Source organism: Scatophagus argus, chromosome 3 (assembly GCF_020382885.2).
Source record: "Scatophagus argus isolate fScaArg1 chromosome 3, fScaArg1.pri, whole genome shotgun sequence".
Lineage (NCBI taxonomy): Eukaryota > Metazoa > Chordata > Actinopteri > Scatophagidae > Scatophagus > Scatophagus argus.
In genome coordinates, this window is record NC_058495.1 from 8,787,443 (window position 1) to 8,806,368 (window position 18,926).

At 39.9% G+C, this 18,926-nt stretch overlaps 1 protein-coding gene across 6 annotated transcripts in view; it reads right to left on the bottom strand.

The window, feature by feature from the left end:
- LOC124056114 (R3H domain-containing protein 2) overlaps positions 1-18,926 on the bottom strand; it is a 54,352-nt gene that overhangs the window by 8,118 nt on the left and 27,308 nt on the right. For 3 of the 6 annotated variants that reach the window (XM_046383227.1, XM_046383224.1, XM_046383225.1), the window contains 13 exons: positions 17,779-17,865; positions 17,488-17,611; positions 16,415-16,493; positions 16,067-16,126; positions 15,446-15,586; positions 14,852-14,960; positions 13,280-13,375; positions 12,109-12,158; positions 8,415-8,650; positions 5,426-5,598; positions 4,824-4,922; positions 3,426-3,719; positions 483-618 (listed from right to left, as the gene is read on the bottom strand). In XM_046383227.1, coding sequence (XP_046239183.1) covers positions 483-618; positions 3,426-3,719; positions 4,824-4,922; positions 5,426-5,598; positions 8,415-8,650; positions 12,109-12,158; positions 13,280-13,375; positions 14,852-14,960; positions 15,446-15,586; positions 16,067-16,126; positions 16,415-16,493; positions 17,488-17,611; positions 17,779-17,865 — 1,684 coding nt within the window. The remainder of the gene's footprint in view (positions 1-482; positions 619-3,425; positions 3,720-4,823; positions 4,923-5,425; positions 5,599-8,414; positions 8,651-12,108; positions 12,159-13,279; positions 13,376-14,851; positions 14,961-15,445; positions 15,587-16,066; positions 16,127-16,414; positions 16,494-17,487; positions 17,612-17,778; positions 17,866-18,926) is intronic. The other 3 variants (XM_046383228.1, XM_046383230.1, XM_046383229.1) reach the window with 3 other exon arrangements.

Below are 18,926 nucleotides of genomic sequence, written 5' to 3' on the forward strand. Positions count from 1 at the left end.
GTCCATTCAGGTTGTCAACAGTATCTATCAGTCACGTACTGTATCAACACACAGTTAACCTTCACAGTTCCCAAATGAAAGGGTCTGAGGGATAAAGCTGTCAGGATTTTCCAGGAAAATCTCTATTTTGGTCTATGCATATTTGACTTGGCATAACAGTGCAGAGACAAGGCTTAACATCAACCTCTCACCTGAAAGACTTAAAAGTATGATTCAGCAGTTGGTAGTTTTACTGCTGAGAGGCAACATAATACTGTTACAATATAAAATCAAGTGGGCTATATTGGTGTACCTGGGTGCTCTTAAGAAGCTCAATAGAAATATTAAACACAATAAATGACTGTGTATAGCTCATTTTAAGCAAAAAACGCACAGGAAACACTGGTATTTTGTGTCTTCATGTAGGTATCCTTACCTACAAATTCATCTTCAAAGAGCTGAGGTAGAGATTATGCTAGTACAGCATAACAAAATGCACTGACCTGACTGCTGTGTGGGCTGAGGTATGGGTTGTGCGCGCTGGGCAGGATAAGACACCTGGTGAGACATGGGCTGGGGCACACGGTACTGCTGGCCTGAGCTGGGATACTGACCAGGAGGATAGTATGACACCTGTATCTGAAGAGAAAAGACAACAAACTAATTAGAGAATAAAACATTTACAAAGATGAGAAGAATAACTTTTGATGAATCGCAGTGACTTGGATTAGCCATCTTCAACCTTGTTCACATGTGGCATATAGAATACCAGGGAACCTGCTCCTACCTTTTCATGACATTGAAAACAGACTACTACTGTTTGTGCATTATTAATAGTTATGTTTTACATTATGTTGTGTTGCAGACTTAGATAGTCAGCCAGATAATGAACCATGACACATACTATGACAAAAAAGAGACTCAAACCATCCAAGGACTGCATGAATACATTTAAATAAATAAACAAAGTCATAATAAATACTTTTACCATCATAGTTGAGCCTAAACACATTACAAAATAATTACAGAGCAATCAGTTTCGAATGTTGATGCTATAGCTACTTGCAGTTTATATAATTGGGCTAAATGTATAAATACAGAATTTCCAAACAAGACATCAGATGGACAAACAAGAGGGAAGTTAAATTTCACAAGGATTGATCATTCATGCTTCCATGTTCATGTGCATACATCACAACATTCAGTCCATCTAGAGGCTGCAGTAGTGTCGATATTTGCACTCCTGTTACACTGTCAACCACCCACACATTGAAAAACACAGTGAATCTTCCTTTCCCAACCAGAGCTGTTTATACAAGTATGGAAATGTAAGAATGATCATAATATAAGATGGTGTGTTGGGTGGTAAAAGGCATGAAAAAAATACTGTCTACATAGGTCAGAGCTTGGAACCACAAAACAGAAGTGCAGAAATGGAAGCTGTAAAAAGACAGAAAAGCATTTGTGAGTCTGTAAATATCAGGTTTACATAAAAAGTCTCACAAACAACTACACTTGATTACTGTAACCACTCTGTGTGCCTCTAAATTGCCCGCTGGGGACAAATAAAGTGTTTCTGAATTTGAATTTGAATTGCATGTGGAAAAAGCTGTAAAATGGGCATCTGATCCCAGTTAGTGCTCTGTTTTGTGTCACATCCACTGTGAAAAACTCTGGCCCAGGGACAGTGCACTTCTTTAGCGTTTGTATACTCTTCAACTATTAAAAACTCAAAAATCTAACAAACTAAAAGAGCCCACGAGTGACATTACACTGCCTAATATCTCCCACAGGGTGTTTAATAGCCAGGTCAATTTAGTTCTCTCTCTTCAAATGAATTATATTAACTACTTTATGGATTCAAGTAAAAGCCTGAGGGAGGGAAGGAGAGTGTGAGTGACAGAGAGTGAGAGAACTCATTATTGTCACCGCCTCTGCAATCTGAAGAATGTGACAGGCTAGAAGCCTGGCTGTGACCAAGCTTGTGAAGGTGACGCACGGCGGTCTGAGTGCAGGGCCCAAACTCCCCACTGGGTGAATCCCGCTACTTAACAGGATTCACATCACTAATATGTCATGCCTAGCTCTGACTTTACAAGGAACATCTTTTCAATTTGTCTTATTTATGGAATTTTTGCATCATTGGATGATTTTTACTGAAACACGTGATTGTACGTTGCACAGCAGGTCAGCTGAACAAGCAAAAGCACTGCAATTCTAAACATAGTTGAAGTTTCCAAAAATAAACAAATAATGAAGGAATATTTTCTTGAGTAAAAGAAACAGTTCTTACATAAAAATGTGTAATTTCCCTTCAATTAGTACCAAATTACATAGTTCTTTCCAGGAAACATATTAAGTTAATAGAAAAATATTAAGAAATTACAGATCTTCAAAATTAAGCATTACATATTTGTAATGTATTTACTGAGTAGAGCTAGCTAAAGCCATTGTAAATTAAATCAGTTATTAGTTCCATATACCTGGAAAACTATTACTTACTGAGGAACAGTGTGATGTTTAACCGTAATGACTGTTACTTACCCATCTCTCTAATCATATTTTATAACATAAACAGTAGTTTATGGCAGTTTGTAGTTGTGGCTGTGGCTAGGCTGTGCTGTGTATCTCATATGTCTTATTACAATTACTAACTTCTAGCTTCTTCCCTCTACACCTCACACACACGGTAGAGGGAAAATTCCACTGTTGTGTTCATCCGGCTTTGACAAGTTTCCCTGGTAATGCATTGCAGAGTTACACTCCCAATCTAATAACAGTTTTCCATACTGTTGTACTTCATTCAATCCAGAATCACAGAAATAAAGAAAGTGTTATGGTGAATGGTTTTGCTACTCATTCGCCCATTCAGATACACTAAAATACTGATGGCAGCAAGGGATCACAAAACATGCTGGTGACACCACTGGAAGGAATTTAGACTTCAGTGTCTGAACCATCACCCCTGTGATCAGTGGACGGCCTGCTCTACACCCTGGCCCACAGTCACCAACTCATGTATGTGCAGTGACACATTAAAATAAATAAATCACTTGAAGCCATGAGATGAACATTTGTTTATATATGTGTATATATATACATATATATGGTGAAAAGGTGTGGCTGTAATAAATGCTCAAATGTGTCGAGACTGCTCTTCAAACTGAGCTCTGAAAAAATCGAAAGAAGTCAACAAGGATCCGAGTTGATACTTTTTAAGAAAATACCAAAAATAAGCCATTAATCTCAAGTAAAATCAGACATTCACTAAACATTTTACTGCCAATGTGTTAAACATGGTGGAAGTGAAGGTGCTGTCTCTTTCTTCAGATTTTAGGACCTGTGTGGCCCTAGAACAATAACACATCACAATCAACTTTGATTTCTGCATTGCTTCTCATGTATTTTATATGCCCCTGGTCATGAACCTGTGGAATATAGCATACCTGTTGAGGTGGAGGAGGCTGCATGTACCCTTGTGGGGGGGGTGGGGCCTGCATGACAGGCTGGGATGGAGGAGGTGGTGGAGGTGGAGGATGGGGGTGCCCAGTGGCAGGCTGGTAGCCAGAGGGAGGTGGCATAGGCTGACCCGTGGCAGCCATGATGTAACCAGTCTGAGGAGGGGGGTGCTGGGACAGCACTGTGGGAGGAGCCTGATACATCGGCGCAGGCTCAGGGTTCTCGCTGGAGCCCTGCCGACTCAGCGTCATCTGGCTGAACTGGGGTGCCAGCTCTTCTCCCTGGGAGGAATGACATCGATGACAATGGGTTACTGCCACTATACTACATACAAGCACCTAAATACGACTATGAATCTAGACAACACAGTACTGAATACAACATGTGATGTAATTAACAACTACACATTATGCTCATGGCAATACTCTGAAACAGGTGTTGTTAGACATAAAGGCTAACCTTAAACTAATAGGCCCAATTACCCATATACAAGAAAAACTATAACAGGCCATTTGCACAATGACTTAATATTTAATGCACCTTTTTCCCCTACCATTCATTAAAAAGTGCATTAGACCAAGTCACTGTATGCGTCATCTACACATAAAAGAAACAGATCTGTTTGCTGCTGATATCTCTAGTTAGTGCCTTGTGGAAATTTTGACTAGATTGAAGGCTAAAGCTAAGGACACAATTCTGCAGTTGTTAGTTCTCAAAAATAAAAATAACAAAAATAAAACAATTATGCAAAAATTCTATTGATTTTTTTTAACCTAGTTGCATTGTTTCAATCTTATTTTTTAGTTAATAGGTAAAATATACAGTTTTGCTCTATGTTAACACAAATCTGTGTATATTCAAAGAATGTAAATGGTAACAATGTTAACAACTACTATAAATTTACTTTCCAAAAAAGGTATTACAATAGCAAGTACTTGGCAGATCAAAACTATTTTTTACATCAAAACGAAACACGCAACTTATATATACAGATTTGTGAATTGGAACAGGGTATACGAGTGCATACCCTTACAATCATCAAAACAGAGAACCATCAATGGTCACTTTTTTTTTGTTTAGCAATGGCAAATGTGTCACATGCAGACACACACGTGGAATAGCGGCCACATGATGAAGCCCTGAGTTAAGTCTCTCGGGTTAAGGCAAAGTTGTATACAGCCTGAAGCGAAAGTGCTACCTGAATGGTTCAGAGCAGTACAATTGTGGTTAAATACCATATACTCATATGAATCAGAACAGAGTATACGAGTGCAAAGAATTCTACCAAAATACAGAAATAGTTAAACATAATGCGTGAGGGTGTCAGTAATGCAGTCTTTAACTGAATTTATATGAAGAGATGAAGCTACAAGAGGTGTCAGTACCATTGTGTACTGCTGGGGAGGAGAAACTGGCAGGAGAACCTGGGGGCAGGAAGGGCTGGAGTAGGAGACAGGCTGAGAGGGCTGCAGAGACGCCACCGGCTATGCACATCATCAGAAAGAAGGAGGAAATAAAAAGGCAGAGCATTAAGAGTGAGTAGAGCATGCCAGTGAGAGGGAGGGTGTCAGAAGCAGACAGATAAGAAGGGCGTAAAAAGAAATGAAGACACAGGGAAAATGTGGGTTAGAAAACAGGGGGAAAATTGTTAATGAACACCATGGATAGAAATGGAAATTGCATTTAGTTTCTAAATATTATACAAAGGCAATAAATGAAATGTATTCACCATTACTCAGAGTGAAACAAGAGAGCAAACAGCTGTCATTATTTATGCAGTAACTGACTGTAAATAACTTTCATATTGTTGCTTTATGTGCCTTCTACTTATACGTGACAAGGCATGTTCTCAGGCACAACACTTATTACACTGCCAACCTACCGCAAGTGGGAAGGCAGACCTGGGATAGATATTCGAGGGACCACTGGATTCAATAAGATTCTTTCTAACTGATATGGTTGACATAAATGTAGCAGAGGTACATACCTGAGCTATCATGTGGTTGCCCATGGGGTGTTGCTGTGGGGTGGGTAGCAGGGCAGTCTGAGGTGGAGCCTGGGGCTGCGGCTGTGGTTGCTGTGACGGGCAGGGAAGAAGGCTACGGCTAGACTGGGAGGCTGCAGGTGGGGGACATACATCAGGACTGACTAGGGGCAGGCCTAGAGATGCACAGGCAGACATGACAGACAGAAATACTCAGAGTTAACATTCCAGGAAGAGGAAGTCTCTCAGGTTAATAAATGTATAACCTGCAGGAATATGAGTATATAAGTATGTCCGTTCAGAATGTTAAGTTCACAAATAGTTTGCAAATAAAATACCATATTTTTTCTAGATACAGCACATGAGTACTACATATGGTCAAATGATTTTCATGGACAAGCCATACATTATATAGACAAAAGTACTGGGATGGGGCTGTTTTTCAGGGGTTGGGATAGGCTGGAAGGGCTAGAAAAGGGGTGGAAAAGGCTGGAAAGTCTTCCCACTGAGAAGAGCTGCAAAGCTGTCTATGTATTTAAAATGCAATGTCATTAATGCCCCTGTCAGTGTAATGGTCAGGTGGCCCAGTACTTTCGTCTATATAGTGTATTAATGAGATCAGATATTTTGCTATTGTTATTACTTTTGAAAGGAGAGAGTACCAGATAGTGTATTGCATTAAGGGCTACTTGAAGCTTTAATGTTTTTATGCTTGTGAGTTCCTTTAAGTGTTGTTAGAGCAATCTGTCTGCAAGTTAAGTTGCAAATATATGAGCTTCTCCTGTCAGTACTGCTTGTCAAATGGTTGAACAGCTTTGGAACCAAGTCAAGAAGCCTAGAGTAGAAGAAGAAATAGTTCTCTTCATTCGTTTCGATATCTCACTATGGGATACGTCCACTCATGTATTCACAGAAACATCTGTACCACGACGCCATCCCTGAGTGGCTAACAGTCGTGACATCTGAGTCAGGGCCCTGCTCCTTATAAATGACTGAGGCAGTGTCACTCGTCATTCAATCACCTCTTCTCACTTCAGAAGCACGCTACTTTCGTCTGTGTCTACACTGACTAGCTTTACTGTCCTCAGACTGGAGCTAACACTCGACTGGCTTTGCCATAGGTGGTCCTGTTTAACTCTGGTCTGTCTCCAAACAGCAGAGCCTTTTGTTTCTACAAGCCACTTAGCATGTTACCTTCGCTACTCCAAGCAAACTAAGATCTATGTCCATCATGCTGTTAGCCACTGCCTATGCTAGCTACTGGATTATAATCCTAGCTAATTACCTCTTTCATTTAGCACACCAGCTGTGTGGATACGGCTGCAAAGCTGCTTTCCACCTCCCAAGGTGAAGCTGCCTGTGGGAATAAGATATCGAGCAACGACACACACCAGGTCTTTATCGCCTGTCTTGGGCTGGAACATGTCCAGGCCACTGTCAGCAACCCTAGTTCATGCACACACTGCGCTGGCTTCACAGTGAAGAGTCTCTGCTGAAGGCAAACTCGCCAGGCTAGTCTGTTGGAAAAGAACCCCGTTCTTGCCACCCATACTGCCGAGGAACACCAGCTTGACATGGTGGAAGAAAATAACCCTGAACTTGCATGGCTTCAGCCCCATCTTAGCATGGACATGCACGACAACCTGGTCCCGATACCAAGGGAAGAAATTGCCTCAGGACCATGGAGCCACTGATCGCAGCCCATCTCCACTCACAACTGTCGGCTGCATACCTATGTGTTTCGAGGGAGAATGCTCAGTGTCCGCTGTTTCTCTCCCTGCATGACCAGAGCACTCCACTGGGCGTAGACGCACTTGTGCACAAGTGGCCACCTGTCCTACTTTACGCATTTCCACCGCTGGCTTTGATCCTTCCGACCCTTTTGAGGGCGAATCGTTTATTCCTGATTCTGACCACGTGTCACTGGCCAACCATTCACTAGCTGGTGGATGCAGCTCCTTTGCGACCAACCACGGGCCCTCCCGCTGCGCAGAGATCTCCTCTCTCAGGTGCAAGGGCAGAATTTTCACCCCTACTCAGTGCGACTGGCAATATGGGTCATGAGTGGTTTAATTTATGACTTACTGGACTGTCAGACAAAGTCTTAAATACTATTCAGAATGCCAGGGCATCCTCCACCATGTCTCTGTACGACTTTAAGTTAAGGGTGTTTGAGAAATGGTGCGCTGACATACAGGAGCACTCAGTCTTCAAGATAAGCTTTTCTGGCAATACGGGAGTCTCTATATCCCATAGTGAGACATCGAAACGAATGCTATGAAAGAGAACTTTAGGTTACTTCCGTAACACCGGTTCTCTGAGTAGCATGATTGCAATGTCTCACCAGAACATCCTTCTTGTCATTGGGGTGAAGGGAGAAGAGGGGTGCTTGTTTTGAATGATGGGTGATGCTGCGTCAGGCATTTATAAGTCTCCTGACGCAGACGTAACGACTGCCAGCCACTCAGGGCTGGTGCAGCGGTACAAATGCTTCTGCATAGGTGGTGGCATATCAGACATCTCACTCATGCTACTCAGAAAACCGGGGTTACAGAAGTACCCTAAAGATCTCACTGGAAGTAAATCATGTATCACTTTTTGAGAGAAAAAGTTGCAGAGAATAAGAAATATCTGCTCCTCGGTCTGGGAGGAAAACTTTCCCAACATGACTCTGCAAGTTTTTTGTATTTTCATAAAATTCATTTTACAAAAACAAGTGAGGTAATCTTGTCTTATATTCAGGAAATAAAGTGATATATGATTTGTTCCTACGAATGAACAAAAATGACCACAAGTCATATCTACACTGTGACATTACGCTACATGCAAAATGTAGTCTTCACGGCATTATGTTGTGCTGGCTTAAGTAGGAATAATTACTATTATTAATGGTAGAAGCCAGTGTTTCAAGGTAGCTACTAGCATAGTTACTAGGTATACTAGCATTGATGATATACACTAGAAAGCCCTAAATGTCCTCCACAGTCCTTACCAGAGCGAGAGCCTTTGCAGCTTCCCTGTGAGCCTTTGTTGCTGCCAAGACTATCCCCTCTGGTAAGGATAGAGATGCCAGAGAAGCTGCTGGCCTTAGTGACGGGCGGCCGGAGGGTGCGGTTGGAGCTGTCTGAGTCGGTGCTGCTCCAGGGCCGTGGCTCCAGGCACTTCATGTCACTGTCTGTGCTGCTTTGACGACTGCTTGAAGCCCGGCTGGAGCTCTCGCGGTTCCCTCTGAGAAAAGTTAGAACAGAGAGGAAGAAGAAAGACAAAGAGATGAAATGAATGAGATAAAATGGGGATGGGTGTCGGAAAGAATAGGTAACAAAAGATTTAAAGTGAGGAGAGTTAAGAAGTACCAAGTAGGAGATGTGGACAGAGAGACAAGTTAAAAATTAAGATGTGAGAGGAAGAGAGACAAAAATGCACACAAGTAGAGTGAGGAATATATAGAAAAAGGGAAGATGTGCACATAAGAGAAATTGAAGCAGAGGAGAAAGCAGGTGGAAACAGAAATGGAAAGATAGTCAAAAACAAAATAGGACAGTGTGAAGAGCAGAAACAGAAGAGTACAATAAGACCATCAACAGGTAGAAAGGACACAGTGTGACGGGCTTTAGGTTGGGGCATTCAACACAGGTGCATATTGGCTGGTTTAGTGAAACCACAATACAAGTCAGGCAACAGACCACCAAACAATATTATTTCCAAATTTAAACACACAACCCCACACACATTCACACACACAAAGATATACAAACTCATCCACATAAAAAAACATACATGCAGAGAGAAAAATGCTGCAGACAATCAACACAGAGGTGTCAGAGGACATTACAGTGACACAAGATGAGAAACTTCCATGAATTCAACACAAACCATTTAAGATTGGAGACAACATTCACATAAAAAACTTCACACAATTAATAACTGCATACATATGTGTCATACATATGAATACAGATAAAAGAGGTAACACATGCGCTTAAAATACAATGTACAAAGACAAGAAATGACATGGAAACAAGATACACACACACACACCTGTAAATTAATACCAGATGTACATCAACACTCAGACAATAAGAGCAGATGTACATCAACACTCAGACTCACACACACTTGTCTACAAAATAACCACTTGCTACCACTGGTTCACCACTATGGTTTTTTAAACTGTATTGCTTTATACACACTCATTGTGTTGTTGTGATGCTGTCACCCTGGATAAGGGTAGCTGCCGAGAAAACCAATGATCACACTGTAAGCGTAACCACCACTCTGGGGAAACCCCTCCATTGCAAGTGAATGGTTGGGTCTGCCTTTGACATGTTCAAAAAAAGCAAAATGTTCTGTACATACTTTGATGTAGCATTAAAATGAATGTAGACAGACAGCCTTGCAGGTGAACAGAGACCGATGACTCCACATTAAGGACAGTAGAGTAAAAAAAATAAACCCAACAGGCAAGTGAGCTGTTAACACAGCTGTTTTTTTCATCCTCTTAGACCTGGAGGAGGAATATGAGCCAAGTATGTCCGTTCAGAGAGAACAAGACTAAATGAATTCAAAACGTGTAAGACTGATTGTGGGAATCTCCATGATGAGAACAAGGATGTGGTATGAGTTGCAAAACCCTAGTGATAGTTAGTGGCGTTTGAAGATGGCTGTGGCTGATAAATATTTCAGAGCGACTGTAATTAATGGAGGATCTATTTTGAGTCCTCTCTCTGCACAGCCTATTTAAAGGAAGGGTGGGTGTTGTGCCATTTGCTGGAAAGGGAGGCACACACTTGTTCACTTGGCTCTGCAGACAAACATGAGAGCAGGATGAGCAGGAGGAGGAGGAGGAAGAGGATGAGGGATTCTGCTGTGGATCACATGTTACTTCACTGCCACTCTCCACTCACGACAGCAATCCCCATCACACGCACTAACAAGGGAAGCTGTTGTTGTTATGTGCTTCCATCTCTGTCTTTATTAGACAGCTCAATTACCATGTCTCAAGAAGCTCAAGAACTTTGTTTTGGTCAATTTACCTGAAGGTTGCGGTTTCATTCTTAGTTTAACAGTATCTATTCTGTAAACACCTGATACACTTCATATGAGCTGGTCTTGGGATATTAAGCTAATTTTTAAGGAAAATTTAAAAGATTTGACATTTCAAACACAAATTATTAATGACGCATTACATGTCAACCTCTAATGAAGTTTCTACAACCAGCATGAAGACGAATAGTCACAAATGAATAAACAAATAGTCACCAAATAACTGGACGTTTCAAAATCTGATGATGAAAAATTAAAATTTTACAGCTACACGAGATAATTATTTACTTAAAAAGAAAACAGGAAGAAAAGGAAGGCTGTATCTTAAAGCTTATGTTAAAGCCTCTATATAACAATGCACACAATATACAAATTAAAACACGAATATTCGCTAGATTTCTTGGTCCTCTACAATTGTAGACTCAATATATTTGGGTTCTGACTGCTATTACAAAAAAAAAGACATTGTAACAGCAGAAATTGTGATTAACATTTTTCACAAATATTTTACAGACCAAAATGTTAAACTGAGAAAATAATCATAAGATTCAGCAACAATAAAAATAGCTGTTAGCTGCAGCCCTTTTGCACTCAAATCTATACCCATCTATGTCCTTTCTTCACAGTCTGACGCTAATCATAATTATTACTTTTCGTCACCTCCAAAGCACTACTGCATGTACTTCTTATAAATTGGTACGTGCTACTATGTAATAGGTGACATGCTGACAAAAACTACAAGACTAAGTCAACCACAAAACAAACAGTTTACTATGGAAGTGATGCAGTTGCATTATATAAAAAATGTAGTTGACAGTGAATGGGTGGAAAGGTAAGTAGGTTGATCAGTTCTCAGTGAAACCACAAAGCAGCCATGCATGGGCCATGGGAAGCCCCAAGGTGCAGTGCTGGAATAGCCATCAATCAGCCGACTACACCAAGCAAAGATATAAAACCACCACAAGTCACCACCATCATCGACAAACCACTTTCAAAAAATGGGCATGGCAACACACAAGCCAAAGTCAGCAGCACCCCAATACCTAAAGATCTGCCTCCTCTTTTGAGAGCTAGAGCAGTAGCCCTCAGTGGAAAGTCTGCTGGGGTTAACATTAGGAGAAAATGCTAGGGTTACAGGACTGGACTGGAGATCAGGAAGGGGGTTCAGGGGAGGGTGACATAAGGAGGGGTGCGAGGTAGAGGTAACGACAGTGTACAATTTTTACCCCTGAGAAGATGAAGAAAAAATATATACATAATGCACACAAGGCAGATACTTAAACTATTGAAAGCCTACACTCCCTGTGTCTCTGCATACTGAGTCCTAATCTTTTAACCTCAATGGTCAAGGTGCCTGGGGAGGAAGGCTGAATATAACTGCTGTGGGAGCATTTGATCCACTACCTTCAAATCTTTCTCAGAGACCGTGTGGCCTTTGCAATATATAATAAAAACACGCCTGAACATGTTGCACAGGAGAGAACCATCAGCAAATACAACTCTAACTTGTTTGAAGTCGACTTTTTGTCAGATTATTGTAGAGCCTAGATTATTACAAGCCATCAGATTTGTACAGAGAATCAATAAATGTGTGAAGTATAAATTGTTCATAGAAGAGGCTCCATTAGGATCAATCATCTTACCTGTTGTCGTTGATGTATCCATTTTGAGAAGACTGTAAAAAAAAGGACACCTGCACATTATGAAATGCTTCATTCATCCAGTAGCACTTAAGACAACATTTTCTGCTTATAATCTTGTCAGAAGCTTTCAAGTTTGACATATTTATTTTGGTGACTTAAAATGCAGCTTCCCAGTGTGGCAGCCGGTACTACTACTCTCACTGATAGTGCTTACAGATGCAGTACTTTAGTAAGTACTGTATATAAATTAACCCCCATAAGTTGTTATGGTGAAGGGGTTTGAGGTTTGTCTTTGGCTTGGTATAGAAAGGACTGGGTTGGTTCATTATTGCTGCAATTTTAACAAAAACGTTATTAAATCTTTAAATGGTTGCATTCATAAATTTAATATAAACATTTGATCTCAGAAAAGAACTCTCTGGACAAAGCATCACATATTTTATTCAAAATGTTACAAAACACAATGCAGTATTATTCATTCAGCTGTCGAGTATTGTATGTAAGAGTTAAGAGCTACACAGATGTGAAGTAAATGATAGTACATTGTGTTGATAATACCACTTACCACTCTTCATAAAAATAACAATTGAATGTAGGAATTTTTCTTTGACAAGATTTTTACTGAGCAGTAGTTTCTCCACCTGTATGTGATGCACTTTGATGTTTGACCAGACGTTTAGACAGACTGCTTGTATTTCTGCCCTTACATGTAAAAGACTTGTTGCACCTGTGGCAATGAGAATTGTTGGCATTTACTCCCACTGAAGTGTAAACAGATTCTCTCTGCCACAGTCACTTAGAGAAGGGTCTGTGGATCTGTGTGTGTGTGTGTGTGTGTGTGTGTGTGTGTGTGTGTGTTGCACAGTGCTGCAGCGTGTGAGAGATAGCTCTTAATCAGAAACAGAGTTGATCAGATAAAATGTGCAAGATGATTTTAAGCTGCAATAATAAATAGGAAAACTATTTTTTTTATTTTAATTTAATTTTTTTTAATTTCTCCAGTACAGAGAAAAGAACCGATAACATCAGAGCTCATCAATAGCACAGTCTTTGATAATGTCACCTCAGGGCCGTTTAATCTTGGGTTTCGGTACCCATCCATAATTCTCACTAGTTAAAGAAGCTGTAGATGATTTGATAATCTGCTACCCTATCCAGGTCCAATACTTACTTCTCGGGCAAAGATCCGGTCTCGTACCCGCTGATACTCTTCCTCTCGCTCTTCAATGGACTTGCTCCGTCGTCCATCCTGCAGCGGTACACGAATCTAAAATTTGGGAACATAGTTATAATCTAATTTTCACTATTCACAAATTTTTGCTGAATTATTACGTAGATATATGTATAGCCACACTTTGTGTGACTTGCTGTAAAGATAAGCAGCAACAAGGCACATGATAACAACAGTAGCATGCAAAGGGAGAGGAGCTGCACTGCGTCAAAACAAAACGGAATGGCAACTGTCCAAAATGAGTGTTTTCAGGAGTGGAATCAGTGTGGGCTTTAACACCACAAACGTGATAGGACACACGTCATCAAACAAAATAATATGACAAATATGAGGCACCAAAACAAAAGTGTCAAAGCTTAAAACAAACATTGTTGGAAGAAACAATGAAGTGTGAGAAAACGGCTTCAGACAGAAACAAAGCAAGCAAATTTGATTAAAAACGCTTTTTCTTTTTTATTATAATTATCAAACTGTTGCTGTGATCGAAAGTGTGGTTTTTGTGGTTGATTGAAAACTACACATCTATAGAAGCAAAGTATTAAGTTCCTGTTGAAATGAAGAGAAAATGTTGTAGTTGTGTATTTTATAGCTGACATATAGTTTAAATGTGGATTCTTGTGCCATTGTCTGACAGCCCAGTAGATGAAGTGAAGTTTTGCATCACAGAAAGCACTGCCCCAAGCCAAACAGTTTTGTGTCTCACAAATGGGGAAACAGCAGCCAAAGAGGAGATATTAAACCCACAGTAAGTTCAGTACTGTAAACTGTGTGTCAAAGTGAGGCACAGTACAAGGAACGTGAAAGTTACTGCATACAAAGGGCCTATTAATAGTTTAATTGGTAGTATTGGAAATAAAAATCAGCTCCAGTTCTAACTTTAATTTTACCATCTGCATTACAACAAAAGCAAAACCACGGTGCATTCAGGAAACCTGAAATGTACTGTAAATGTCTGTTTCACATCCACTGTCCAACTGTAAAGTAATCACTTTTTAAACTGTGCAAGCTCTTTAATAGCTACAACTGATAAATCAATAAGACTATTAACATCTATAGCTCTATTTAAAATGATTAAAATGAAGTACTTATTCAATTATTAAACACATGGCTGAGATGTTGCTGCAGTACTTGCTGAAGCCACTCTGCCCACTACTACTCTTACTTCCAGATGCCCAGATAGTCAGGAGACTCATCACTGGAAATTTGTGAGCGTTTGAATAATAGCTTATTTGCTAGCAAGAATAGAGTGTTTAGTTAGCTTTAAGGCCATTATGAAAGACTGTGTGAGACATGCCAGGCAAAGTTTTTTTGTTACTCAACAGTTAAATAATTGATGGTTGTGACTACAAAAATATGCTAGTATGAGGAGTAAAGTATCAGTGGAAGTGCCATATGTTTAGACAGTTACACACTCACAAACTTAATTTCTCACTCTCTCATACTTAGTGGTAACAGCAGAAAAATAAGGATAGTGAATATGACATATTTATGTCATGTCACAATGCAGCCTACCTGATTATCATCCTTGTCCATGCTGGCATCATCTCTCTTTAGGATGAATTTTTTTTGAAAGTCCATGTTACGTTCATCCTTGATGTGTTCCGAAAAACGTTGTTCTGGGCTGTCAAAACAGTAGAGGGCCAAAAGCATGCTTTATAACACACTAAAACAAACCTGGATTTTAAAAGAATGACTGCATTACAAAAGAAATTAAACAGAAAAAAAACTGCTGTACCATTCCAAAGCTGTTTCACAGTACAGGTGGCATTGTTAGTGCTTCAATTTCAAATGTCAAATCCTCACATAGCCATTTGGAAAACTTGAACTGTTAAGGTACATCTGCCTATTTCAGAAAAAAACCTGTCCATTCTTTAAAAAAAAAAAAAATTACAATTACAATATTCCAAACAAGATTAAAAAATAATAATACAGGCTAAGATTTGTTTTTCGTTTTACGTTTTTCCAAAGTAACTGATTTACCAGAGATACTACATTTGCGACTCATACTTAAATAGCTGTGGCTGTGGGGTGTAACAGCTGGCTGGTAGCCAAGTTCCCCTCTCTCTCTCTCTGCTCTCTGCTGATGTCTGGACCTATGTCACTCACATGCGTGTGTTGCCCGTCTTGTTGATGATCACCGCCTTGCCTGTCTGATCCACATTGTGGTCCATCCCAAAATAGGCAGCCACACGGTGCAGCAGCATACGGTGGTAAGAAGTCATCTGTGGAAACTTCTTATACTGGTTACTGCAAGGCACAGAAAATACAAAGTTGTAAGCACTAGATGTTATCTCAACAGTGTACTACAGTCAACTGATAATTGCTAAATTACTGTGTTGCTTCAAGTTTTTCTTTTTGTTGAATTGTGTAATGTCTGTTTTCAAAATGTACACATTTCTTTTTACCATTTGAAACCATTAATTAATATAACCCTCTTATGTGTTCTGCAGAAATGTGACAAATAGTCTTCAATTGTCTCTGTTTTGTACAAGATGATTTACTTACTTTCAGGTTGATTTCAAGTCATAATAATTAAGTCTGACAACACCATTCTGGTTACCAGAGAACACAGAGTCCTAGCCAGAAACACTGTCAGTCTAAACTTGCCCCATAATATCATCCACAACTTGCCATATTTGTCTCATTACTTCAGAAATCTATAAATAAACAGGATGAAGAAAGGCTAAATTTAAATACAAGAGAGTGGTTATGAGGAATGTGGCTTACTTGTCGTCATTAATGAACTCCAGGATATCTTGTTCTAGTTTAAGCAGCATCATACGATCCCTGTTAGGCCAAGGAGTGGGGGTGGGGGATAGAGAAGGGAGTGGGTCAGTGACAGTAAGCGTGCAGTAAGCATACCAACCACAGATCAAAGGCACGTTGTATGGCAATATTGCATATGGCCATCAATATACAATCCACCAGACCACTCATGCATAAATAAACATGTAGCTGAGCGATTAAACAAATATAAATGACCAGTTCTATCCATATCCATTTTTGTTAATTTTCTGTGGTGTTGATCTCGTCATAGCTGTAGCTATCAGTCAACCTTTGGCGACAATCTCATACCTGGGATTGTTTTTCAGTGTGTTGACCAAAAACTCATGAACATCAATGCCCGTGGAGTCAGTGTATTCCTGACTGGAGTCTACAAGAGAGAAAAAAAGCAGGCAAGAAAAGCAAATGTTTGAGAAACTGGGTGGGAAAATAAAGTGACACTTCTGCAAAGTGCATGTCAGACAGAAAGTTAAGTTGGGATGCTGCTAGACATAGCTCCTAAAATGGCTCCCCAATACTCAAGTAATGACATTCCTGGTTGTTCAGGGAGGATAAACATAAAGTGAAGCAGAATGCAAGAGACACCAGCTTGCTGTTCTTCTATGTTTACACACACACAAACATCCAACAGGGGATCATTTTCCACAGTTTTCCACTACACTAGACAGTTGGGCTAGCCATTTCATCTCCACTGCACTTCGAGTCTAATGACACCTGAGGGCCTCTGTACAAAGAGGAAGGGAATGAGGGAGGTAGGTAATTAAAAAAAAGAAGAGGGGGAGATGCCATTATCTTCTGTAGATCATATCATTTTAGTTTGGATATGACTAACAGTATAAAAAATATTAATACCACAATCTACTAACAATCACAATCTAAACTGCAATCTTCAATTTTGAAAGGCCCTGGTCCTTACCAAAGTGAGTGTACACACATATCAGCTTGGCATGTCCTGTTTCTCTCTCTACTTCTTTCATCGGCAGAATGTTTTCTAGTCGCCCAAAGAACACAACTTGCATTTTGGATCATTTCAACCTTTTTCAAAACAACAGGTGAGCTGTGTGTGAAGGAGGCTTGCTGTTAATGACATAGCCTGTCAAAACAATCAAATGGGCTCTCTCTCTCTCTCTCTCTCTCTATGTGTGTGTTTCTATGCAGAGCATGTGTGAGTGTAAATAGAAGAGAGGGACAGTGAGAAGGGAGACTGTCTGAAAATTGGACCTAGCATTCATTGTATTGGTGTACGGAGAATGAATAAACTTATTATTGCATATTTGACAGAGCTTTGAGTCTATGTGTGGGAATAAGAATGACACCAAACTGATGTTAACACAAGTTTGATTAGAACTAGAGCTGCATCTTACCACGTGACAACATCTTTCGCGGAGTCTTGTCCTTCTTCTCCTTCTCTTCATTTTCATACTCGTCCTTGGAAGACTTTTCCTCTTCCTTATCTGATGGACAGCTGATGTGAAGCTGGATGATATCCTGGAAAATGACATTAAATTACAATGAAAAAAGACGGTAAAACTTTTGGCTCTAATTTGTTTAGTCTATTAGACAGTGTTAATTCGACACAAATAATTGCAGGCCAGGCTCAAGGGTAAAGATGAGGGTTAGGGTGAGTGGTTAGGGGTTAGAGACAGGAACAGTACCGATTCTGGAGGTCCATCATTGGAGAACGGACCAGAGGACTCCTCACACACTGCCAGACTCCGTACCAGCTTCAGTTTGGCATTAGACTGAAACAGAACCACAAATATATATTACCTGTAAGGCGAATTGTCTTTTTAGGGTTTTTCACTGAAATGTGTCTCTGTTTTAAATGTGTCAGTTTAAACTGTTCCTAGATTTATACATGACATGCACCCAAAACTCATGCTTTGAGATAACACTGGTCATTGTGGCTAATAGTTAACAAGGTCCTCTTGCAACAAGCACAGCTCAAAAATAGCAATTCCTAATATGAAGTTAGAAATTACTGAGACAAATAGGGAGAAAAAGCAAATGAGCTGCTGATAAAGTACCAGAGTACCCTCAATTAAACGGTGTACCAAACTGAAGTACAGAGTGTTGGCATTGCAAGGATCATTATTAAAAGATGTTTTGTCATAACTTTTTGCAATAATGATTTTTTTAAAAAAACAATCTGATGAATTTAAGACTTTCTACTTATAAAAATGTGTTAACTAAAATAAACTTTTCTAATTTGTCAGTAATACACATTGAAACGTGAAATGCTATGGAGCTATGTGTGGAGCTATCAGTTTCTTTCATCAACAGGAAAAGAAAATCTGCATTATTGCATTAATGCAATTGTTAGCGTTTGCACTTGAGGTCAAGTTTAGATAATGATCAATGGGCTGCTGCTAATGACGTAGTAATACAGGCCTTGCAGTTCAAATGCAATTTAGAAAAACTGATAATAAAAAGGCCTTCATTATTGATTCCTCCTCGGCACAAATCCCTTAATATCCACCATTACAGGCATATCTTTTTTCCATCATAAAGCAGACCCTCTGAATTATTGCCTCTGCTTGCACATCACTACAGCCTCTCCAAGCTAACACCAACATGAATCATGATAGTCTGTTAAGAGGACAGTGTTCCACTTCTGACTTGGACTGCAGCTGCTGGACACTGACTTTTCAGGTGGTAGGTACTGGAGCTGTATTAAGACAGTGTCACAATATTAACACAGTGAGCACTGTCCTCTTTTATACTGTAATGTTAATGCTCCTATGCTGGACAATGTTTTGCCTGGCTTTGCCCTCTTCATCTTGCTTTACCATTCACAGTAGTA